General features: G+C 38.2%; 1 protein-coding gene across 3 annotated transcripts in view; it reads left to right on the top strand.

The window, feature by feature from the left end:
* Positions 1-25807, top strand: part of Cpsf6 (cleavage and polyadenylation specificity factor subunit 6) — an 821382-nt gene that overhangs the window by 400826 nt on the left and 394749 nt on the right. For all 3 annotated transcript variants that reach the window (XR_016547729.1, XM_090386823.1, XM_090386824.1), the window contains 2 exons: positions 6683-6788; positions 20206-20286. Coding sequence is in view for 2 of the 3 variants with exons in the window: in XM_090386823.1 (XP_090242949.1) it covers positions 6683-6788; positions 20206-20286 (187 nt within the window). In the remaining variant the exon portion in view is untranslated. The remainder of the gene's footprint in view (positions 1-6682; positions 6789-20205; positions 20287-25807) is intronic.

Here is a 25807-nt window from a genome sequence, read left to right as displayed (position 1 = left end):
CAAAAACCTACAAACACCGGTATGCTTCTACATTATAATAGCTATCACCCGTTCACCTACAAAAGATCGATTATCTGTAATCAATTTCTTAATGCCTATAAATATTCAACGACGGAATCTGCTTTAGACTCAGAAATACAAATATTAACTAGCAGATTCTTAAACAGGGGTTATTCCATTACCACAATAAACCGAATTAGGGTACAAGCTAAGGATAGAATACAAAATACTACACCAATCAACAATAGTAATATCAAAAAATACTTTATTTCTGTCCCATATGTTGAACAGTGGCACAAACAGCTTAACAGATTCTTTAAAGATACTGAATTTAAAATTGTAGCTAGGCCAATACGGAAGTTACACACTATACTGAACAATCGCTTGGTTCTTTCAGCGTTCGCAACACAAATTAATGATCTGGTATACAACATTTCTTGCGGTGATTGCAACTCGTCTTATCAGGGTTGAACCCGATTTTATCTTAATATTCGTGTAAATCAACATGAAGCCTCAGTTCGTGCTTCTCGTTCAGCAGCGTCAGAATTAGCATTTCATGCCCTTAACGAAAAACATACTGTTTTATATAACAAAGCCAAAATACTTAACGTTCAACGTAATTATACGCGACTATTAATTGCAGAAACCGTTGAAATTAAATTACACGAGAATTCGGTTAATGTTCGGCAGCCATATTTGATCTCCGATGCGTGGACCTTTACGTGCATGCGCGAAGACAAATAATCTCTATGTAAGTATCAGGTTTAACCCGATTCGGTAATTTTCATTCCTGTGATCACAACATACGGTCGAAAAGCGAAAAGCGTTGTCAGCTTCAGAAGGAAAATCGTTTTGAATATTTTCGTTAGATTCTTTTAATTGCGTTAATTTGATTTTTAATTAGCATTAGTATAGCATTAGTAGAGGCATTTGATGCAAGAAAGCAAGCTTATACAGCATCAGCCAAAAAAAAAAAAAAAAAACCACTTCCATTCACCCCTCTGTTCGTTCAAAATACCTGTCCAGCTGAGCCTTAAACTTATTTAGGCTATCAACCTCCACCGCAAGGGATGGAAGTCTGTTCCACCAACCAACCACCCACTGGCTAAAGGCAAATTTCCGCACGTCTATCCTACATCTGTCTTTCCTCAATTTGAATTTATGCCCTCTCAGGTGATTATTCTGAGCTAGAGGAAGAATCCCATCAGCATTGGGCATGCTCAAACCATTCAAGACTTTATACATCTCAATCAGATCACCTCGCAAGTGCCTAGTCCCGAAACACTGTAATCTGCAAAACTTAAGCCTTTCTTCGTAAGAGCACCCCTTTGTTCCATTCACTAATCTTGTTGCCCTTCTCTGTACTCGTTCCAGCAGCTCAACATCCTTCTTGAAATGAGGCCTCCAGACCTGTATACAGTACTCTAGGTGTGGCCTGACCATCGCCTTATACAATGGAATAATCACCTCCTTATCCCTGCTGGAAAAATTCCTGTATATCATTGACAATACTCCATGAGCTACTCTTGCAGCCCGTCTGCACTGCTCAGAGAACTTCATATCTGCCTGCACAACCACCCCCAGGTCCCTTTCATTCTCTACCACTGTCAGTGTAGTACCACAGAGTTGATACGTTGCTCTGGGGTTGCTGTTTCCCATGTGTAGTACTTTACATTTGTCAATGTTAAACTTCATTTGCCACCTCTCAGCCCATCTGCTCAACCTTTCCAGATCCTGTTGCAGCAGCATAGTGTCAGTAGTGTCCTTGACAACCCTGCCAACCTTTGTATCGTCTGCAAACTTGGACATTAAGCCCGATATACCATCATCAATATCATTTATAAATACAGAAAACAATAATGGACCCAACACTGAGCCCTGAGGGACTCCACTAATAACATCAGTCCACGATGAGCAGTGTCCATTGATTACCACTCTCTGTCTTCTGCCCCTCAACCACCCCTTTATCCATAGCAGCAATTTGCCTCCAATGTCACACTGCTCCAATTTGTGTAGCAGTCTTCCATGTGCAACAGTATCAAAAGCCTTTCTAAGATCCAAGTATATAATATCAAAGTTATTCCCTGCATCCAGTTCTTTTGTGACTGCATCATAGTATCCAATCAAGTTGGTCAGGCAAGACTTCCCCTTAACAAAACCATGCTGTGTCTGAGCTATAACTGAAGTCTTGTCTAAATGATCCTGCAGTGCTTCTTTAACCAGTGCCTCCATTAATTTTCCTGGAACAGAAGTTAAGCTCACAGGTCTATAATTACTTGTGTCAGCCTTTGATCCTCCTTTGTGAATTGGGGTCACATTTGCACATTTCCAGTCTATGGGTACCTCCCCTGAGTCCAAGGAAGCTCTCATAATTATGGCTAAGGGTTTGCTTACTTCCTTTGCTGCCTCCTTTAATATAACTGGATAGATCCCATCCACCCCGGGTGCCTTTCTTGTGTTTATCTTCAACAGTTTCTCCTCCACTTTACTCCCAGTTATTTCAAGATTCTGTAGCTTACTGCTAGAGTTGAATACACCTCTGGCATTCCCCTCGCTGAATAACTCCTCATGTGTGAATGTCGATGCAAAATATTCATTTAGTTTGTTAGCTACCTGAGCAGGATCATCAACACTTGACCCATCAATATCAAGTGGACCAATCTGATTCATCCCCTTCCTTCTAGAGTTTACATAAGTAAAGAACTCTTTGCTGTTTTTCTTTGCATCCCTTGCCAAGGATTTCTCGTAATCTGCCTTCGCCTGCCTAACCTCCTTTGTAACTTGGTTGCAAATCAACTTGTATCTATCATAGGCTTCTGTGTCATGTGTTAATTTGTATGTATCCCATGCATTTTTCTTCTCTGCCATATGCCTCATTAGTTCATGTGACATCCATTTTGGCCTAAACCTTGAACAATATTTCTTAGTTGGTATGTAAAGCCTAGTAGCTTCCAAGATAAGTTCTTTGAATGCTTCCCATTTTGAATTTGCTGTTGGTAACATCATCAGTTGGTCCCACTGTATAGAATTTAAATACTGTCTCAGTCCATCGTAGTCGCCTTTACGGAAGCAATAACCCTTCCCTTTACCCCTAATGGTTGTTACCTCTTTGAGTAAATCCCACTTCAGCACACTGTGATCACTGCCACCTAGTGGTTCATTTATCTGCAGATTCTTAATGCATGACCGAATTGATCGACAATGCTCTCATCATATACTCCCTCCTATCGTGTCTGGGCAGAATTGCAGACACTTTCAAATTCAACCCTAATTCTCGGCTTTTGTTCAACAGTGACCTGTACTTGTTAAGTAATTCTGCCGGTCTCCTACTCTTAATATTATTAGTGCCAACGTGTACAACTATATCACCTTTTGTGCCCTTAAAAGATGATATTCGCTCTACAACATCATCAACCTTTGCCCCTGGCAGACATACCCTGGTCCTGTTCCACCTATCTTTTTTACAAAGCATGTTCCCCGTTTTCCTGACAATAGAGTCACCAACAACTACTAGTTCCTTCGGGACCAGCGCATTCTGCCTTAGGGGTTGTCTCTGTGTCACGCGATGCCCAAGTGCAAGCTCTGGCGTTGATGTGGGCAGCTGAGAGCTTGATGGGCCCCTCAATTTAGTTTCTTCGAGGGCATCCACCCTGTCCTTCAAGCTCTCATATAGGCCCACAAGAACGCCGAGTTGTTGCCTGATATCGATACACTCCTTGCATCGCGCACACACAAAGACATCCCCTTGGCAGTATCTTGTCCCGTACCCGATTGCTCTGCAAACATCAAGCAAACAGTGCATTTTATAAGGCTGTCAGTCAGAGGACAACTGCCCCCCTCAGTTCTGCTCTGAGCCACAGCACTTCCATTAGCTTGAGCCTTTTGCTTTGCTGCTCTGGTCTGAGTCATGATTCTATTAATTTATTAATAGAATTGTTTTAAATTGATTTGAATTGTGTTAAATTGATTATTTAATTATTTATATTTTACTCTAATGTACCGGTAAGTTGTCGATTTTTTCGTTTTTTCTGTTTTAATTTCTGGAGGGTATCATACGGAAGTGTTCTACGCACTATATTGAGGTAAACTCCTCTTATTATTTTACTAATATTAATTTTTTTAGTTGCATTTTCCATGGCACACTTGAAGCATACTTGTAGCACACCAGTATGCCGCAGCACTCAGGTTGTGACACGCTGCTCTACAGCAACAAACAACAAAAGTAGATTTCAACTGGCTGAAGGTGGAGATAACCACTTCTAGCCACTTGAAAATCAATAGAATTATTGGAAGCAGCTATTATGACAAATCATTGTATGGTACAGTTCATGTTTGATTGTATTGTTCAACTTTTCGGAAAACATTAGCAGCTTCCTCTGTACTCTCTCATCAGTTTTGTTAATTAGACTTAGAAACTTGACGGTTCTCAGAACTGATCCATGGGGGATTCTGCTTGATATATCTAGACAAGACTGCAGCAATAATTCAGACACAGAATGGGTTTGTTAAGGGAAAGTCTTGTCTGACAAATTTGATTGGTTATTATGATGTGGTTACAAAGGAACTGGATGTTAAAAATAATTTTGATATCATATATTTGGATTTCAGGAAAGCTTTTGACAATCTTGCGCATGGAAGACTATTGTACAAATTGGAGCAGAGTGGATAAAAGGATGGTTGAGTGGGAGAATACAGAGGGTGGTAATTAATGGGTGCTGCTCTTCATGGACTAGTGTTATTAGTGGAGTCCCACAGGGTTCGGTGTTGTGTATATTTATCAATGATATTGATGAAGGTATATCAGGCGTAGTGTCGAAGTTTGTAGATGATACAAAAGGTTGGCAGGGTTGTTAATGACAGTAATGGCAGGGTGCTACTGCAACAGGATCTAGATAATTTGGGTAGATGGGCTAAGAAGTGGCAACTGAAGTTTAACCTTGAAAAATACAAAATAGTGCATGTGGGTAGAAGTAACCCCCAGCGTACCAACTGTGTGGTACTACACTTAAGGTGGTAGAAAACGATAAAGACCTGGGAGTAATTGTGCAGTCATATATGAAGTTTTCTGAGCAATGTAGACAGGCTGCCAGGGCAGGTCATGGGGTTTTGTCAATGATATATAGGAATTTTGCTAGCAGGGAAAAGGAGGTGATTGTCCCTCTGTATAAGGCAATGGTGAGGCCACACCTTGAGTACTGTGTACAGGTCTGGAGGCCTCATTTTAGGAAGGATGTAGATTTGCTTGAGCGTGTACAGAGAAAGGCAACAAGATTGGTGAGGGGAATGAAGAGAGGCTTAAGTTCTGCAAATTGCAGTGGCTGGAGACTAGGCACCTGCGCTGTGATTTGATTGAGGTGTATAAGGCCTTGAATGGATTGTGCACGCTGAATTCTGATGGGATCCTTCCACTTGTTCAGATTACGAACCTAAGGTGGCATAAATTCAAATTAAGAAAAGACAGATGTAGAATAGATGTGCGGAAATTTGCCTTTAGCCAGCAGGTGGTTAATTGCTGGAACAAACTTCCATCTGTCGTTGTGGAAGTTGATAGGTTAAATAAATTTAAGGAGGAAATGAACAGGCATTTGGAGGGAATGGTGTGATTTTTTTTTTTTTTTTTGGCTGATACCGCATAAGCTCATACATTTGCTTTTGTTGCATCACATGCCACTAGTACTACTAGTACATCAATCCAGGCATTCTCAACCTTTGCAAAGTTTGCATCGCAAAATTATTAATCTATATATCAAATAAAACAATGATAGAACCATATAACTTTTCAGTTTCATTGGAAATAAACAAAAATTTAATACCTGAGACAACAAAACTTTTAAAAATTTTGTGAGGACGATCTAAGTTTTTGGTGCCTTTTCCAATTTTGGGATGATTACACACACACACACACACACACACACACACACACACACACACACAGAGCGCCTCCGTAGCCAGGTGGGAAGGAGCAGCAGTGTGTAGCACATGTTTCTTGATTACACCGGGGTTCGAGCCCGTCACCACCAAATACGGAGGATGCGGAAAGGTCAGGGAATGACCACTGCATATCCGGAGCAATATGGCGTTAGTTGCCAATGCTCCTAATAACACACACACACACACAGTTTGAGAAACCTTGCATTGGTTTCATGTGGAGAATACCTGTTTATGACCACAGCCTGCTTTCTGTCATTAAACAATAACCTCCTGTGGTTTACACATAAAGTGTTAATTTGTAAAAGTAATTTGAGATTTATGGTGAAATTCATAATGAAAGGAAAGAATTTTTCTAAACAAGTTTTAACCATTTTGAATTTTTGTTCAATTTTTTGATTGTCCAAACAGAACGTTCAAAAAAATGTTTCTTCTGTTTTTTTTTTTTTTTTTAATAGTTGTTGGCGCATCGGCTTCTGTGGCCATAATGCACCTCCCAAAGTTTTTTTTTTTTTTTTTTTTTTTGTAGTACTTTGATCCAAGCCCGAGGCGGCATTTGAACCCGCAACCTTTGGGTTGCCACGCAGGCACTTTACCCACCTGGTTAGCCCGGTCGGCAATTGTTCTGTACTGATGATTATATGTGAGATTATAAAAATCACTGTATGATGTAATGTAGATTACATTATACAGTGATTGCATATGTAGATTATACATGAGAAATGCCTTAGATTGTAATGATATTTTACTTTAGCCTCCACCACGAGGGCCGCTACCTCCAATGGGTCCAAGAGGTCCTCTTCCACCGGATCCACGGGGTCCTCCTCCACCACCGCATCATGAATGGGACCGACCACCAGGTAACTTGATACTTTTAGACATTTTGATTTTAATAAATTTGAAATACTGTTTGAAATGTACATATGAATCTATCTTTTATACACATACTGATGATTTGGAAGGTTCTGCCATTGCATCCAATCATCATATTCAAAAAAATTAACCACAACCAGCAGTTGCATTTAATTTTAAGATGAAAAAAAAAAGAAAGATATTACTGAAGAATAGTGAGAGAGAAGTTATAAGAGGGAGGAGATTAGCATTTATTTGACACAATAATTTTATAGGCCAATAATGGTTATTAGTGTTACAGCTAAAAAACTGTACAGGGAAATAGAGAGGGCCAGTAAATCAGAGAGTCTTATAATGGAGGATTTTAATTTCCTGGATATTGACTGGAATTTGTGGGTTGGTCACTTGCACACTAGCAAGGCTTTTGTGGATTTATTGTATGATTGTTTTCTACATCAGCATGTTCGGGAGGCAACTACAGGGAGTAATACTCTTGATCTGATTATCAGTAGTGATTCTTCATGCATTAAGAATCTGCAGATAAAGGAACCACTGGGTGGCAGTGATCACAGTGTGCTGAAGTGGGATTTACTCACAGAGGTAACTGCCATCAGGGGAAAAGGGAAGGGTTATTGCTTTCGTAAAGGTGACTACGATGATCTGAGACAGTATTTAAATTCTATACAGTGGGAACAACTGATGATGTTACCAACAGCAAATTCAAAATGGGAAGCATTCAAAGAACTTATCTTGGAAGCTACTAGGCTTTACATACCAACTAAGAAATGTTGTTCAAGATTTAGGCCTAAATGGATGTCAGATGAACTACTGAGACACATGGCAGAAAAGAAAAATGCATGGGATACATATAAATTAACACGTGACACAGAAGCCTATGATAGATATAAGCTAGTCTGTAACCAAGTCACAAAGGAGGTTAGTTTAAGGCTGATTAAATTCTATACAGTGGGACCATTATGAGAAACCTTGGGAAAAGGATGCAAAGAAAAACAGCAAAGAGTTCGTTACCTGTGTAAACTCTAGAAGGAAGGGGTTGAATCAGATTGGTCCACTAGGTATCGATGGTTCAACTGTTGATGATCCTGCTCAGGTGGCTAGCAAACTAAATGAGTATTTTGCATCTACATTCACACATGAGGGATTATTCAGGGATTAGAATGCCAAAGATGAACTAAACTCTGGCAGTGAGCTAGATGGTTTTGTAATAACTGAGAGGAAAGTGGAGGAGAAATTGTTGAAGATAAACATAAGAAAGGCGCCTGGTGTGGATGGGACTATCCAGTTATATTAAAGGTGACAGCAAAGGAGGTAAGCAAACCCTTACCCATAATCACGAGAGCTTCTTTGGGCTCAGAGGAGGTACCCAGGACTGTAGAAGTGCAAATGTGATCCCAATTCACAAAGGAGAATCAAAGGGCGACACAAGTAATTATAGACTTGTAAGTTTAACTTCAGTTCCATAAAAATTAATGGCGGCACTGGCTAAAGAAGCACTGCAGGGTCATCTACACAAGACTTCAGTTATAGCTTGGACACAGCATAGGAATGATAAGGGGAAGTCTGGTCTGACCAATTTAATTGGATATTATGATGTGGTCACAAAGCAACTGGATGCAGGGAATAACTTTGATATCATATATTTGGATCTTAGAAAGGCTTTTGATACAGTTGTACATGGAAGACTGCTGCACAAATTGGAGCAGTGTGGCATTGGAGGCAAATTGTTGCTATGGATAAAGGGTAGGTTGAGTGGGAGAAGACAGAGTGGTAATCAATGACACTGCTCTTCGGGACTAATGTTATTAGGGGAGTCCCTCAGGGTTCAGTGTTGGGTCCATTGTTGTTTTCTGTATTTATAAATGATATTGATGATGGTATATCAGGCTTAAATGTTGGACAGTAAGAAAGATTTGTTAATGACACTGATGACAGTATGCTGCTGCATACTGTCATTAGTGTAATGACAGTATGCATTTCTGTCATTTAGAAAAGTTGAGCAGATGGGCTGAGAGGTGCAAATGAAGTTTAACATTAACAAATGTAAAGTACTACAGATGGGAAGCAGTAACTGCAGAGTAACGTATCAACTCTGTGATACTACACTGACAGTGGTAGAGAATGAAAAGGACTGGGGATAGTTGTGCAGGCAGATATGAAGTTTTCTGAACAATGCAAACGGTCTGCAAGATTAGCTCATGGTGTTTTGTCAATGATATACAGGAATTTTTCTAGCAAGGATAAGGAGGTGATTATCCCCTTGTATAAGGGTCAGGTCACACTTTGAGTACTGTATACAGGTATGGAGGCCTCATTTTAAGATGGATGTAGAGCTGTTGGAACAAGTACCGAGAAGGGCAACAAGATTAGTGAATGGAACAAAGGGTTGCTGTTACGAAGAAAGGCTTAAGTTTTGCAGATTACAGTGTTTCGGGACTAGGCACTTGCGAGGTGATCTGATTGAGATGTATAAAGTCTTGAATGGTTTGAGCATGCCCAATGCTGATGGGATTCTTCCTCTTGCTCAGAATAATCACCTGAGAGGGCATAAATTCAAATTGAGGAAAGACAGTTGTAGGATTGATGTGTGGAAGTTTACCTTTAGCCAGCAGGTAGTTGATTGGTGGAACAGACTTCCACTTTTTCTTGTGGAAGTTGATAGCCTAAATAATTGTAAGGCTGTGCTGGATTTGGAATGAACGGAGGGGTGAAATCGGAGCATTTTTTTAATTTTTTTTTGGCTGATGCGTATGCTTGCTCTCTAGCATCGTATGCCTCTGCTAATGCTATGCTAGCTTATGTACCACCTTGTAAACCAGAAAAAGAAAAATATATATACATAAAATAATAATTTGCAGTCAAGGAAACTCTAGAACAGCATTTCTCGAAATGTCTTGTCACCTGCAGGATCATAGTGATATTCGAGGGGATCCACAAATAATGTTTGAAATTTTAACATGTGACCTTTGGTACTTGGTGGTAGTAATAATAATAGTAGAGGCATGTGATGCAAGAAAGCAAATATATGAGCTTATGTAGTATCAGCCAAAAAAAAAAAAAATTCACACATCCATTCATTCCAAAAGTTTGTCTAGTTCAGCTTGAATTTATTTCAGCTGTCAAATTCCACAATGTCTTATCTTCTATAAGTAGATTATAGACCTAGGCAGGAATCCTTAGTTTAGTCTAAATTGAGATAGCGAGATTTCGAAGCTAATCAATACTTACGAGTCCGTAGAAATACCGTTCGTGAATTCCCGCCATTTTTACACAATAGCATAAGCTTAGTGTAGTATACTGCATAATATAATATTGTCAATTAATCAGTAAATCTATTAATCTTGATAAACTTTATTGTCAATTAAATTGTATTTTTAACTCTATAAATATATATAACGACTTAATCGTAACAAATAATTAATACATAACTATAGTGGTACACGTGATACGGAAGTTGTATAAAGGGAACACTAGATACCGAAAAAAAAAAAATATATATATATATATATATATATAACATAACTGTTTTGGGATATAACTTAAGGATTTAATTTTTGTTTTAAATTTTATTGAATTAAATTGGAATCATGACTCTGACCAGAGCAGCAAAGCAAAAGGCTCGAGCTAATGGGAGTGCTGTGGTTCAGGGGAGAACTGAGGGGGGCAGTTGCCCTCTGAATCACAGTCTATTAAAATGCACTGTTCGCTTGATGTTTGCGGAGCAGTCGGGTACGGGACATGATACTGCCAAGGGCGATGTCTTTGTGTGTGCACGATGTAAGGAGTGCAAGGAAATCAGGCGACAACTCAGCGTTGTTATGGGCCTTTATGAGACCTTGAAGGACAGGGTGGATGCCCTCAAAGGAAATAAATTGAGGGGCCCATCAAGCTCTCAGCTGCCCACATCAACGCCAGAGCTTGCACTTGGTCATCAGGCAACACAGGGGCAGCCCCCTAGGCAGAATGCGCTGGTCCCACAGGAACTAGTAGTTGTTGGTGACTCTATTGTCAGGGAAACGGGGAACATACTTTGTAAAAAGGATAGGTGGAATAGGACCAGGGTATGTCTGCCAGGGGCAAAGGTTGATGACGTTGTAGAGCGGATATCATCTTTTAAGGGCACAAAGGGTGATATAGTTGTACACGTTGGCACTAATGATATTAAGAGTAGGAGACCGGCGGAATTACTTAGCAAGTACAGGTCACTGTTGAAAAAAAGCCGTGAATTAGGGTTGAACTTGAAAGTGTCTGCAATTCTGCCCAGACACGATAGGAGGGAGTATATGATGAGAGCATTGTCGATCAATTCGGTCATGCATTAAGAATCTGCAGATAAATGAACCACTAGGTGGCAGTGATCACAGTGTGCTGAAGTGGGATTTACTCTTGAATTTGAGGTATTGCTCAAAACATCAAAGGCAGATATTGTTGGGATATCAGAGACGTGGTGTCACACAGATATAAGTAATGCGGAACTGGAATTTGGGGAATACAATGTATATAGAAAGGATAGACAGGACAGGAGGGGAGGAGGGGTTATGCTATTAATTAAGAAACACATAAAGTCAAAGGAAGTGAAGCCAGTTGACATCGATGGACAGGGCAGTGTCGAGTCAGTTTGGTGTGACATAAGCATAGGGAAATCAAAATTGAGAGTAGGAGTGTGCTATAGGCCTAATGACTCTGATGAGTATAATAATATATTGTACAGGGAAATAGAGTGGGCCAGTAAATCAGAGAGTCTTATAATGGGGGACTTTAATTTCCCAGATATTGACTGGAATTTGTGGGTTGGTCACTCGCACACTAGCAAGGCTTTTGTGGATTTATTGGATGATTGTTTTCTACATCAGCATGTTCGTGAGGCAACAAGAGGGAGCAATCCTCTTGATCTGATTATCAGTAGTGATTCTTCATGCATTAAGAACCTACAGATAAATGAACCACTAGGTGGCAGTGATCACAGTGTGTTGAAGTGGGATTTACTCAAGGAGGTAACTACCATCAGAGGTAAAGGGAAGGGTTTTTGTTTTCGTAAAGGCGACTATGATGGTCTGAGACAGTATTTAAATTCTATACAGTGGGACCAACTGATGATGTTACCAACAGCAAACTCAAAATGGGAAGCATTCAAGGAACTAATCTTGGTGGCTACCAGGCTTTACATACCAACTAAGAAATATTGTTCAAGGTTTAGGCCTAAATGGTTGTCAGATGGACTAATGAGACATGTGGCAGAGAAGAAAAATGCATGGGATACATACAAATTAATGGGTGACATGGAAGCCTATGATAGATATAAGTTGGTCTGTAACCAAGTCACAAAGGAGATTAGGCAGGCAAAGGCAGACTACGAAAAATCCTTGGCAAAGGATGCAAAGAAAAACAGAAAGGAGTTCTTTACATACTTGAACTCGAGAAGGAAAGGGATGAATCAGATTGGTCCACTGGATATTGATGGTTCAACAGTTGAGGATCCTGCTCAGGTGGCTAACAATCTAAACGAGTATTTTGCATCTACATTCACGCATGAGGAGTTATTCAGGAAGGAGAATGATGTAGGTAAAGTAAACATTGGCAGTGAGCTGGATGATTTTGTAATAACTGAGAGGAAAGTGGAGGAGAGATTGTTGAGGATAAACATAAAAAAGGCACCTGGGGTGGATGGGATCTATCCAGTTATATTAAAGGAGGCAGCAAAGGAAGTATGCAAACCCCTAGCCATAATTATGAGAGCTTCTTTGGACTCAGGGGAGGTACCCATAGACTGGAGATGTGCAAATGTAACCCCAATTCACAAAGGAGGATCAAAGGCTGACACAAGTAATTATAGACCTGTTAGTTTAACTTCTGTTCCAGGTAAATTAATGGAGGCACTGGTTAAAGAAGCACTGCAGGATCATCTAGACAAGAATTCAGTTATAGCTCAGACGCAGCATGGTTTTGTTAAGGGCAGGTCTTGCCTGACCAATTTGATTGGATACTATGATGTAGTCACAAAAGAACTGGATGCAGGGAATAACTTTGATATTATATATTTGGATCTTAGAAAGGCTTTTGATACTGTTGCACATGGAAGACTGCTGCACAAATTGGAGCAGTGTGGTATTGGAGGCAAATTGCTGCTATGGATAAGGGGATGGTTGAGTGGCAGAAGACAGAGAGTGGTAATCAATGGACACTGCTCAACGTGGACTAATGTTATTAGTGGAGTTCCTCAAGGTTCAGTGTTGGGTCCATTGTTGTTTTCGGTGTTTATGAATGATATTGATGATGGGATATCAAGTTTAATGTCTAAGTTTGCAGATGATACAAAGGTTGGCAGGGTCGTTAAGGACACTACTGACGCTATGCTGCTGCAACAGGATCTGGAAAGGTTGAACAGATGGGCTGAGAGGTGGCAAATGAAGTTTAACATTGACAAATGTAAAGTACTACATATGGGTAACAGTAACCCCAGAGCAATGTATCAACTCTGCGGTACTACACTGACAGTGGTGGAGAATGAAAAGGACCTGGGGGTAATTGTGCAGGCAGATATGAAGTTCTCTGAGCAGTGCAGACGAGCTGCAAGAGTAGCTCATGGTGTCTTGTCAATGATATACAGGAATTTTTCTAGCAGGGATAAGGAGGTGATTATTCCCTTGTATAAGGCAATGGTTAGGCCACATCTTGAGTACTGTATACAGGTCTGGAGGCCTCATTTCTAGAAGGATGTAGAGCTGCTGGAACGGGTACAGAGAAGGGCAACAAGATTAGTAAATGGAACAAAGGGTTGCTCTTACGAAGAAAGGCTAAAGTTTTGCAAATTACAGAGTCTGGAGACTAGGCACCGGCGAGGTGATCTGATAGAGGTGTATAAGGCTTTGAATGGTTTGAGCATGCTCAATGCCAATGGGATTCTTCATCTTTCTCAGAATAATCACCTCAGAGGGCATAAATTCAAATTGAGGAAGGACGGATGTCGGATAGATGTGCGGAAATTTGCCTTTGGCCAGCGGGTGGTTGGTTGGTGGAACCGACTTCCATCACTTGTTGTTGAAGTTGATAGCCTAAACAAATTTAAAGCTCAACTGGACAGGTATTTCGAACGAACGGAGGGGTGAAATGGGAGAGGGTTTTTTTTTTTTTTTTTTGGCTGATGCTGAATAAGCTTGCTTTCTTGCATCATATGCCTCTACTAATGCTAATGCTAAATTTGTTCTAGCAATCATCTACTCTTGCTAAAGGCAGATTTCTGCACATTTATTCTACAACTATCTTTCCTCAATTTCAGTTTATGCCCCATCAGATTTGTAATCTGACCAAGCATAAGAATGCCATCAGAATTCAGCATGCTCAACAAATTAAAGGCCTTATACATCTCAATCAGATCACCTCGCAGGTTCCTAGTGTTCAGTCATTGCAATTTGCAAAACTTAAGCCTTTCTTAGTAAGAGGACCCCTTCGTTTCCCTCCTCAATCTTGTCTTTCTCTCTACACGCTCATGCAACTCTACATCCTTCCTAAAATGGGGCCTCCAGACCAGTACGCAGTACTGAAGTTGTGGCCTGACCATTGCCTTATACAAAGGGCTAATCACCTTCTTTTCTCTACTAACATAATTCCCGTATATCATTGGCAATACCCCATGACCTGCTCTGGCAGCTTATCTGCATTGCTCAGAAAACTCCCCCTAAGTCTAGTATCATACAGTTGGTAAGTGTAGTACTATAGCATGCATGGGCAGCATATTGAGAGGATGAAAGAAGAATCTGACCAAGGAAAAGAAGAAATGAAATGTCGCAAGTCATCCCATTTTGCTTTCTTGTAATGCTAAACAACATGAGGTTTGGTGAACAGCCATGAGATAATGGCTCCATTGGAGAAGAGACAATCAACATGTTGTGATATGAAGTGCCTAAAGGACCTCTCACTTTGACCATGTACTTAGAAGGGTTGTTTGTGAGAAAAGGATCAAGATTTGTTGGCTGTATGATTACGATTGTCCCGTGTTCTTGTAGGTAAATGAACAATCTGTGCAAGGTCATTAGTAATTGCAAAAGCCTCAGAATCTCGACCAGCTGGGTCGGTGTGACTAGAAAACGGAAGCCAGCTGGAATTGTGAACATTAAAATCACCAAAGAAAATTACCTCACTGTTAGGAAATTTGGACTCGACAGAGTCAAGTTGCAAAGAGAGGAAGTCAAGTGAAGAGCTCCAAGTGATTAGTGGAGTTGAGAGAATGGTAGAGACAACAGATGAATTTGACTCAATGAAGTAGAGAGATTTTAAGCCAGAGAACTGAAATGAGCAGTAATTGAATCAACCGATAACTGAGATTCTGTCAGAAAAAGTACATGGGTTTTTGTAGACTGCAAGTAGAATTCTACATCATTGAGATTAGAATTGAGACCACGTATATTTGTGAAATGTATCAGGAAGTGTTTGGGAGATTTAGATCTTTTCGCAGATAAACTTGCTCTATTAGTTTGACAATTCATGGTGTATTCAATAGTAAGAAAAAGTGCGTGGGACATGCTGTATGAAGTAATGAAATTTTTGGATATGGCGTACATATGGTACGACTATACCCAGATCCTTGACATAACGTGGCCTCGACAATGCCCCCCCGCACGCACATACTACTCGGACTCCCTCTAGTCACTATCTGGCAGAGTAGAGGTAACAAGATTATATACTAACTGATCCAGGAACCTTCTAGAGAGTTACCAATAGGTTCGGTCCAGTGTACTAACTAGCGGCCGCCCTGCAAAAACCGTTTTAGAGCTGTACCGTCAAAATGTAAGGAAATTTGGATCTCGCAATGGTGTTCATCATAACCTCAAATGACATCAGTTATACTGAATGATGGAAGAGATGGGGAAGGGTTGACCGGAACTTAGCTCTGGAGACTAAACATGGGTTCCACCACTTCAAGCCTCCAATAAGCAAAGTGGTTGTATTGCACTGCTTGATGAGAGTCATCTACCATCTAGGACTTCCTGGTAACATAGAGGGGCGGCATTCATTCATGTGGTGTGGGCACCATACCTCGACCCCTGCTCACGTTGGTTCACACCTAGGCGGTCACCCACCATGTACTTGTGCATGGAGGTTATACCCAGGATTACTGACAGTCCCACCATCGTGAAGGTGCAAAGCAGAGGATTTGGCTGTCACAGACCGTCCAGAGTTTGCCGAAATTGGGTCCACTTGACTGGAATATCATCCGAATATCAGTTCCATCAGTGTTTTAGACTCCCAGGTAGCAAGTACAGCTTGTGTGGCATATCTGAGAGAATGTCTGTGACAACCTCGAGGACCTTTACTCTGGAATTGCTGTTCAGTACACAGCCTAAAAACCTATAATTTCAGGCACCTGTATTCAACATCTCCCTTCTTAAGGGATGAAATTAAGAATTTGATAAATAAATTATATTTGACTACCACAGTGAGCTTTAATTTAATTCCTAACTTTGTGATTAACTTTTGGATTTCATTACCTTCTTCTTTAATCATTGTATTAGTCTAGATTTTTTTCATTCATCCTGGTGAGCTTATGCTATTCGGCTGACTCATCATGGGGTGCATCCCCATCGCCCACAATGAGGATATACAAGATTTAACACGTGCAGTCAGTCCATTGTATCTGCCTCACATTGCATCAGTCCTGTCAGTAGTAATTCCTATACATTTCAAACTATTAAGTGCAGCTTCAGCAGTAACATGTTAGTAGTGAATGGAAGAATAAAAAATCATGTACAAATTAACATTGTCAGAGATACCTGTACTCTGTGCTATTACTGCGATTTCTCAAAAGTGATTTCTAGTTATTTTACGTTCTTGACATTAATAAATTTATTCATTTAAAAACAGCTCTTGTTACAAAAACACTTGTACAGAGCAAGAAAGGAAAGGCACCTTTCTTTTTTTCATATTTAATAGACTAACTCCTGTTAATTTCGCTTGGTCACACCAGACACTGCTCCTGCCTCCCCATGGCGGGGCCGGTAACCTTGGCAAAGAAGTTCATCTGTCAGGGTCTGAGAGGAGCCAACATGGAACAAAATATGTTTCCAACTTTAGAGCCGTCAAGCTGTCGGCCAAACACAGAAAATGACCATGATTCGCCGCAAGCAAAGAGGTTGAAAACCAATCCCTCGGCGACAGACTTACCTGCATTCTTGATAATGCACTCACTCTCTGAACAGCCTCTCAGTAAGATATCCCCCTTTTTAATTCAAAAACACCTGGAAGGTATTGCAGGGTCTCCCAAGACGGTTAAGAGACTGCAATCAGAGGACTTACTTATTGAAACTCTAAATAGCAGGCACTCTGAGAAGTTACTAAAAAAGACAACTTTTGCTAGTATTCCATTGAAAGTAACTCCACATGCAACCTAAATACATCAAAGGGTGTAATATCTAGTTGGGACCTGATGAATGTGACAGAGGAAGAAATTAAAGAGCTTCAGGAACAAAACGTAATTGCTGTAAAAAGAATTATGATAAAAAAAGACAATATTCTCACACCTACCAGAAATATCATTCTTACCTTTAATAGTCCAAGCCTACCCTCATCAGTAAAAGCTGGATATCTACTTTGCCGCACTTGTCCTTTCATACAAAATCCGTTGAGATGTTATAAATTCCAAAAATGTGGCCACTCTCAAACGACATGCAGAGGGAACCCAGTTTGTCCCAACTGTGGATCATCCAATCACATTCAAAGTGATTGTTTGGCGAAAGAAATGATATGTCCCAACTGCAAAGGTAACCATCCTGCCTACTCTAAGACATGTGAGAGGTGGAAAACAGAGAAAAAAATTGTGAAATATAAAGTTGAAAACAGAGTTAGTTACCAAGAGGCAAGAAAATTAATTGCACCCATTATACCTAACCGTACCTATGCCAATATTGCAAAAAAATATCAAACCATTGCCACACAAACCGATGTTACCGTTCCTTCAAACACCTCCATCTCTGACTGGGCTCAGGCTGTCCTCTCTCAGCAACAGTCCAGTGCTGTTAAGCACTCAGACCACACCTTGGATACTGCCTACAGGTCTGGAGGCCTCGTTTTAGTATGGATGTAGAGCTGGTGAAGTGAGTACAGATAAGGGCAGTGAGATTGGTGACAGGAACAAAGGTTCGCTCTTACTAAGAAAGGCTTATGTTCTGCAGATTGCAGCATCTGGAGACTAGACACCTGCGAGGTGATCTGATTGAGGTGTATAAGGCCTTGAATGGTTTGAGCAAGCTCAGTGCTGATGGGATTCTTCTGCTTGATCAGATTATCACTTGGGTGGTGGGGCATAAATTCAAATTAAGGAAAAACCTTTGGAGCAAATGAGTAGGTTTATGGGAAGTTTTTTTTTTTTGTGGCTGCTGCTCTATAAGTTTGCTTTCTTGCATCATATGCCACTGCTAATGCTAAATGCCTAAGTAGGTGTGATGACTTTACTCAGTTGCATTTTAAAACATTGCCTTGATGTTAAGTACTAGTTTTGATGGTTATTTAATGATTATTTTATTTCCTTATAACTGTTTCAATAAACTTATGTAACATTTGTATGTGTTCTATTAGTGTTTTTATTAATGTAATTTGCTGTGAATAACTATTCATTGTCCACATTCAAATAATTTCTTTAAAATTTGCTCAATGAAAGTTACCGTATTTCCCCATGTATAAGATGCATCTTTTTTCGAAAAATTTGAGGTCTAAAAACTGGGTGCATCTTATACAGTGGTTGTAGATTTTTTTTACTTACATTTCCTGCTTTTTTCGCGCTTGTTGTCTTTGCACTCATTGTTTCGTACTTGTTACCAGTATATTAAGTTACGTTCTGCCACGTTCTGCCCAGAAATGGCTCAGAAAAGATTTTCGTACAGTGCTGAATTCAAGTTAAACGTGATCCAGTTTGCAAAAGTGAATGGAAATCGTGCTGCTGAACGTAAGTTTGGTCCTCCTCCAACTGAGAAAACAATCCGAGACTGGCTACGGGAAGAAGAAACCCTACTGAAAACGCCACGGCAGAAGAAGGCCATGAGAGGCAAGTCAGCAAAATGGCCTAATTTAGAGAGGGAATTAAAGATATAGATTGAGGAGCAAAGGCCAATTGGAATTCCTGGGTCCACAAAGATGGTTCAGCATGAGGCAAGAAGAATTGCTGATGAAAAAGAAATTACTGATTTCAAAGGAGGACACAATTGGTGCTTCAGGTTCATGAAATGGAATGGACTAAGCATGCGTATACGCACCAGACTTGCCCAAGAGATGCCTGAAACCTATGAGCAGAAGGTCCTTGAATTTCATTGTTTTGTCATGCAATGTCGAAAGACACGTCAGTTTGAGTTGGGACAGATTGCAAATATGGACAAAGTCCCCCTTCAATTTGATGTCCCAAGTTACACCACCACCATCAGAACTGTTGATAAGAAGGGGGTGAAAACTGTAACTGTGAAGACAAGTGGACATGAAAAAAGCCATTATACAGTTGTTCTAGCTTGTTGTGCCGACGGAACCAAGCTGCCTTCTATGCTGATTTTCAAACACAAATCAATGCCAAAAGAAGACATTCCTCGAGGAATGATTGTCCACGTTCATGACAAGGGTTGGATGGATCAGGATGGGATGAAGATCTGGTTTGAGAAATTTTGGAGCAGGAGACCAGGTGGGTTCAATTGGTGCTTGATCAGTTCAGGGCACACATAACAGAAAATACAAAGAAGATTGCTGCAGAGCAGAAAACAAAACTTGCAGTCATACCTTGACATCCCAGCTCCAACCACTTGATGTCAGCATTAACGAACCCTTCAAAGCTGACATGAGAGATGAATGGAACCAATGGATGAAGTCTTCTGGGGACAATTGGACACCAGCAGGAAGAGTGAAGAAGCCAACTATAGGAGAAGTTTGTACCTGGGTGAAAAGATCCTGGGATAATATTAAGAGTGAGATCGTTGTCAGTCATTTAAGAAGTGTGCCATTTCAGATGCCATAGATGGAACTGAGGACGAGGCAATATATAAAGACAGTGATTCGTCATCAGACACAGATGAGGACAAGCTAATGGATAGGAGTTTTGACAGTAATGAGTTGTATGAATTTTATGGTGAATAAAACTTGAGTTCAATAACTTTATGTAATACATTTTTTTTCAAATTTCGAGCCCCAAAATTAAGGTGCGTCTTATACATGGGGAAATACGGTATTTTTTTTTTTGTATGCATCTTAGGTTGAAAGTGATAAATATATTTTTTTTATATATATATATATATATATATATATAAAAAATATATATATATATATTTTTTTTTTTTTTTTGTTTTCCCTTTTCTTTTAATGATTTAATGTGGGCTAGTTTTTATTTTTGGTAGAGGAATGTGTTTGTATAATAAAAGATTTACTTCTCATTTTGTATAGTTTCCCATCCACCACCCCAACCAGTAGGACCTCCCCCTGGACAGCCTGGTGCACCACCCAATAGACCACCACCACCACCAGGTGAGTTATCTAAACCATATTGTAATATTTTAAAGTGTTCTCTTTAAACATGCACACCCAAATCATGGAAGCAGTGGCTATTAAAAAAAAAAAATAATAATAGAATCCAATGCTTTTAATTAAGGAATGTACATAGTAATCCATATTACTAGATTGAATCTTCTCCCTTTTCTTTTATTCTGAAAGAAATATCTGTTTTTGGCTTATGTTAGTTGCAGTGATATATGAATGCAGGCTGGAATATGTGCCATATATAAACTTAACTTATATATATATATATATTTCAGTGTTTTATTCTATATCATAATTTTCAAACATTTTTAACTGTACTAGTGCAACTAATGTTATTCTTATAAGCATTATTACAAGTGATATATTATTATTAAAAGTGATATATCACTTGTAATAATAATAATAATAAAAGAACTTATGTGTCTGTCTATATTTGCATGCATGTTAAGGAAACCATTTTTTTTTTTTATTTCAATTAATTTTTGATTCTTTCTGGAGTTATTAAAATTTCTAATTACACTTGTTGGCATCAGTTTCCTCCCTCAAATAATTTTGTCAGATTGTTGTAGAAAATATGTTCAGAAACTCAGATATGTGCTTAAAAAGTTCTCATCACCCTCTGTTTTTAAATGCCATTGGTTAATGACTGAAAACCAAAATCTGTTATCAAAGCTTCATTTTCTCCATTCCCATTTAGAATTTTTTCCTGGAAACTTGAGAGCAGTCTCCGATGATATATGAATGCAGGCTGGAATATGTGCCATATATGAACTTAACTTATATATATATATATATTTCAGTGTTTTATTTTATATCATAATTTTCAAACATTTTTAACCTTACTAGTGCAACTAATGTTATTCTTATAAGCATTATTACAAGTGATATATTATTATTACAAGTGATATATCACTTGTAATAATAATAATAATAAAAGAACTTATGTGTCTGTCTATCTTTGCATGCATGTTAAGGAAACCATTTTTTTTTTTATTTCAATTAATTTTTGATTCTTTCTGGAGTTATTAAAATTTCTAATTACACTTGTTGGCATCAGTTTCCTCCCTCAAATAATTTTGTCAGATTGTTGTAGAAAATATGTTCAGAAACTCAGATATGTGCTTAAAAAGTTCTCATCACCCTCTGTTTTTAAATGCCATTGGTTAATGACTGAATACCAAAACCTGTTATCAAAGCTTCATTTTCTCCATTCCCATTTAGAATTTTTTCCTGGAAACTTGAGAGCAGTCTCCGATGAACATGGTTAAAGGTTTCACCAAGATATTTCTCAAATGGGAAAAAAAATACCAGGAAAAATGGAGTCCGAATATGTTGGCAGACTACTGTTAGAATCTCATATGGGAGACACCAATGGATGATTATAAAAGACAAAACATGACAAAATAAGTGTTTTGTTATCAGATAAACATTTTTGTAAATAAGCTAAATAGACCCATTGTTCAATGTTTAGTACTGTATGTAACATTTTCTTAAAAGACGTTTTTACTAGACACTTTTTGACTTTAACCCCTTCTCCTTTAAAATTGTTGGGTGTCACAGCAATATGGTTGCCATATTTGAATTCAACAACATCAAATATACATGAATTTTAACAAGGAGCAAAAAAAAAAAAAAAAAAAATTGTTTTTACGACCACTGTTATATATATATATATTATTTAAATAATGTTGAAACAGTTGGAAAACGGAATATTTCATAATAAAAAATAAAAAGGAGGGTACAGCATACATCAGAGGCAGCAAAAAGCATATTCCTCTACAGCAGTATGGCAAGACAAGAGCGAAAAGGCAAAATTAAAACTAAATTCAAATCAAGCAGGGAGGGAAGAGACTGGTAACAAGAGTAAAAATATTGCAGCAGAAACTCTAAATTAATTTAGAAAATCTAAATATACGCATAATAATTCTTTGAAATTTGAAAGCCAATTAAATAGAAATTTAACGGTGCCCCCTATGACGGGCACCAGGTCCAAATTATGTGAAATATCACCAAACAGAGATTTAAACCACTAACCCTCCTTTTTATTTTTTATTATGAAATATTCCGTTTTCCAACTATTTCAACATTATTTAAGTTAATGTATAATTATGTCACATGATAGTATTGGGTGAATTGCTAACGTTACGCCTGTACTACCATCTATAGTTCATTATTCATTTATATAAACGGGTTAAGTTTACTTTGTCAGTAGTGTGGCTTTGCACTAGAGTGCTCATGTCTGTTCTATTTTTGATTTTCACTGCATAAGGACCACTGCTGTTCAATTCCCTGCATGGGCAATTCGATCCGGGGATCGGTGTGGCGGAATGATCTTACGATCGATTCTCCTTTGCAGCGATTTGTTTAGCGTTCAAAATGCAGCGATTCCCTGACCATTATTGACCTTGTGGTCCTCTGTCGAGATTGGGCATAATGGTCAGTCAATTTTTGTTTTGTTTTATTGTAGTGGTTTAAATCTCTGTTTGGTGATATTTCACATAATTTGGACCTGGTGCCTGTCAGAGGGGGCACCGTTAAATTTCTATTTAATTGACTTTTAAATTTCAAAGAATTATTATTCGTATATTTAGATTTTCTAAATTAATTTAGAGTTTCTGCTGCAATATTTTTACTCTTGTTACCCGTCTCTTCCCTCCCTGCTTGATTTGAATTTAGTTTTAACTTCGCCTTTTCACTCTTGTCTTGCCGTACTGCTGGCATTGCTTTATTTTATTTTTATTTTAATCCTTATTCTAATTTATATGGTTATATATAAATTAAATTACTACAATTAAACATATATATATATATATATACGTTTAATTGTAGATTGTTATCGATTAATGGTATTTTACATATAAGTATTATTGTTCATACAATTTTGTAATCAAGTTAGCCTATATTAGGTTATCTTCATTTCACGTGGCCTATACATTTTAAGTATAACGCTAAATGATAATGATTTTTCATAGCATTTTGCTAATGAAAACATTTTTATCTGTAGCGAGATAAATCCTAAATTCTATATAAATTTAAATGATAATACTACATCTTAAAGACTATACCAATATATAAAATGATATAACGTATTGCGATTACATCACGTGGCCGTCAATCCCCTACTTCATCAGCGGATTTTAGTGGATTGACAGCCCTTTTCGATGTAATGCGTCATACTTACTCGTTTCTGTCTGTACCTATACCACTTTTGCTATTTTAGTTTATATATTCAGGTTCATTTTCTTAATATTATTTTATATTAATTTTTTTTTTTAATTAATACTTGATTTTTATTTATTTAAATATTACTAGTTTATTTTTTTATCGATCTCTTCAGCAAACTGTGATAGTTTGCTGAATACCCAACGAGTAAGTATTCACCCATAAAAGCAAAATAGAAGGCGGGAAACCCCCTTTTTACTCAACGGCCTCCACCGAAGTACAACACTAAGTAAGTAGTAGTAGCATTACAATATAGAATACTTACTCGTTGGGCTTTGTGTACAGTTTGCTATCACAGTTTGCTGAAGAGATCGATAAAAAAATAAACTAGTAATATTTAAATAAATAAAAATCAAGTATTAATTTAAAAAAAAATTAATATAAAATAATATTAAGAAAATGAACCTGAATATATAAACTAAAATAGCAAAACTGGTATAGGTACAGACAGAAACGAGTAAGTATGACGCATTACATCGAAAAGGGCTCTCAATCCACTCAAAGCTCCCGATGAAGTAGGGGATTGACGACCACGAGATGTAATCACAATACGTTATATCATTTTATATATTGGTACAGTCTTTAAGATGTAGTATTATCATTTAAATTTATATAGAATTTAGGATTTATCTCGCTACAGATAAAAATGTTTTCATTAGCAAAATGCTATGAAAAATCATTATCGTTTAGCATTATACTTAAAATGTATAGGCCACATGAAAGGAAGATAACCTAATATAGGCTAACTTGATTACAAAATTGTATGAACAATAATACTTATATGTAAAATACCATTAATAGATAAAAATCTACAATTAAACGAATTTATACTGGCGCGTATAATGTACAATTGGCCTAAAGGCAAAATAACAATGGCATTAACGCTGCACAGAAGAACACACAAATCTTAAAGAATATATAAATCCAAACATAATAACCACATAATATATATATATATATATATATATATATATTTTTTTTTTTTTTTTTATTTATTTATTTTTTTTTTTAATAAAACCCACAAACATGAAAGGTATCAAAACCTATAGTACTTAGTACCGGGTTAAAGGAGAAGTGGGGGGGAGATGCAGAAGACTTTGCTCTAGAGACTAAACATGGGTTTCACCACTTCAAGCCTCTAATAAGCAAAGTGGTGGTATTTGGATTGAAATCTCATGAAGTTAATGAGATATGTCAGTATCTTGTTAACTTAATTTTTTCTCAATAAATGAAACATTATTAATCGAAATTATATAATCATTACTTTAACTGAGTGGAAAGTTTTTAAATGAGTTTATTTGAAAAATTAATAAAGGAGGTGTTGACCCCTTGTATAACGCAGTGGTCTGGCCACACTTTAAGTACTGCATGCTGGAGGCATCATTTTAGAAAAGATGTAGAGCTGCTGGAACGAGTACAGAGAAGGGCAGCAAGATTGGTGAGTGGAACAAAGGTTGGTGTTGCCAAGAAAGTGTTTAGTACTGCAAATTGCAGCTTATGGAGACTAGGCACCTTCGAGGTCATCTAATTGAGGTGTATAAGGGCTTGAATGGTTTGAGCAAACTCAGTTCTAATGGGATTCTTCCTCTTGCTCAGATTACTCCCCTGAGGGGACATAAATTCAAATTGGGGAAAGACAATTGTAGAATAGATGTGCAGAAATTTTCCTTTAGTCAGTGGGTGGTTGATAGAATTGGATCAGACTTACATCTGTTGTAGTGGAGGTCAGCAACTGAAATAAGTTCAAGGCAGAAGTAGACAAATATTTGGAGTGAATGGATGAGTGAAATAGGAAGCGTTTTTTTTTTTTTTTTTTGTTGATGTTATATAAGCTTGCTTTCTTGTGTCATATGCCTCTACTAGTGCTAATAGTATCCAATCAAATTGGTTAAATAAGAAATCCACGTTGCTGCCTTTTCTAGATGATCCTGCATGACATGATGTAAGAACTCATCATTATGCAGAATATTCTGGGAACATGAGAGTGAATTCAGTCTATGGAAATGGCCTCTCCAGTCACTAGAATGCAATCCAGATGAACACCTGTGGTATAAAGTGGATCCGCCTCATTGGTGTAGTACCCACAACTATAAAATTTTCAACCGCTGTCCTAAGTAATCGAGTCAGCATCGTTGTGGCACACTTTCAACATCTTATTGGGTCCATGTCACAATGAATTCAGGCTGTACTGAGGACTAAAAGGAAACCTACTTGGTAATAGGTATGTGTACCTAATATCATGGCTACTTGCTGTGCACCTTTTATCTAAATACAGTTAATTGGTTTT

This window comes from Mastigoproctus giganteus, chromosome 12 (assembly GCF_048544385.1).
Source record: "Mastigoproctus giganteus isolate SK-2022 chromosome 12, ASM4854438v1, whole genome shotgun sequence".
NCBI lineage: Eukaryota > Metazoa > Arthropoda > Arachnida > Uropygi > Thelyphonidae > Mastigoproctus > Mastigoproctus giganteus.
Note: the sequence above shows the minus strand (reverse complement) of the source record. Positions and strands in the feature narration are given on the sequence as shown.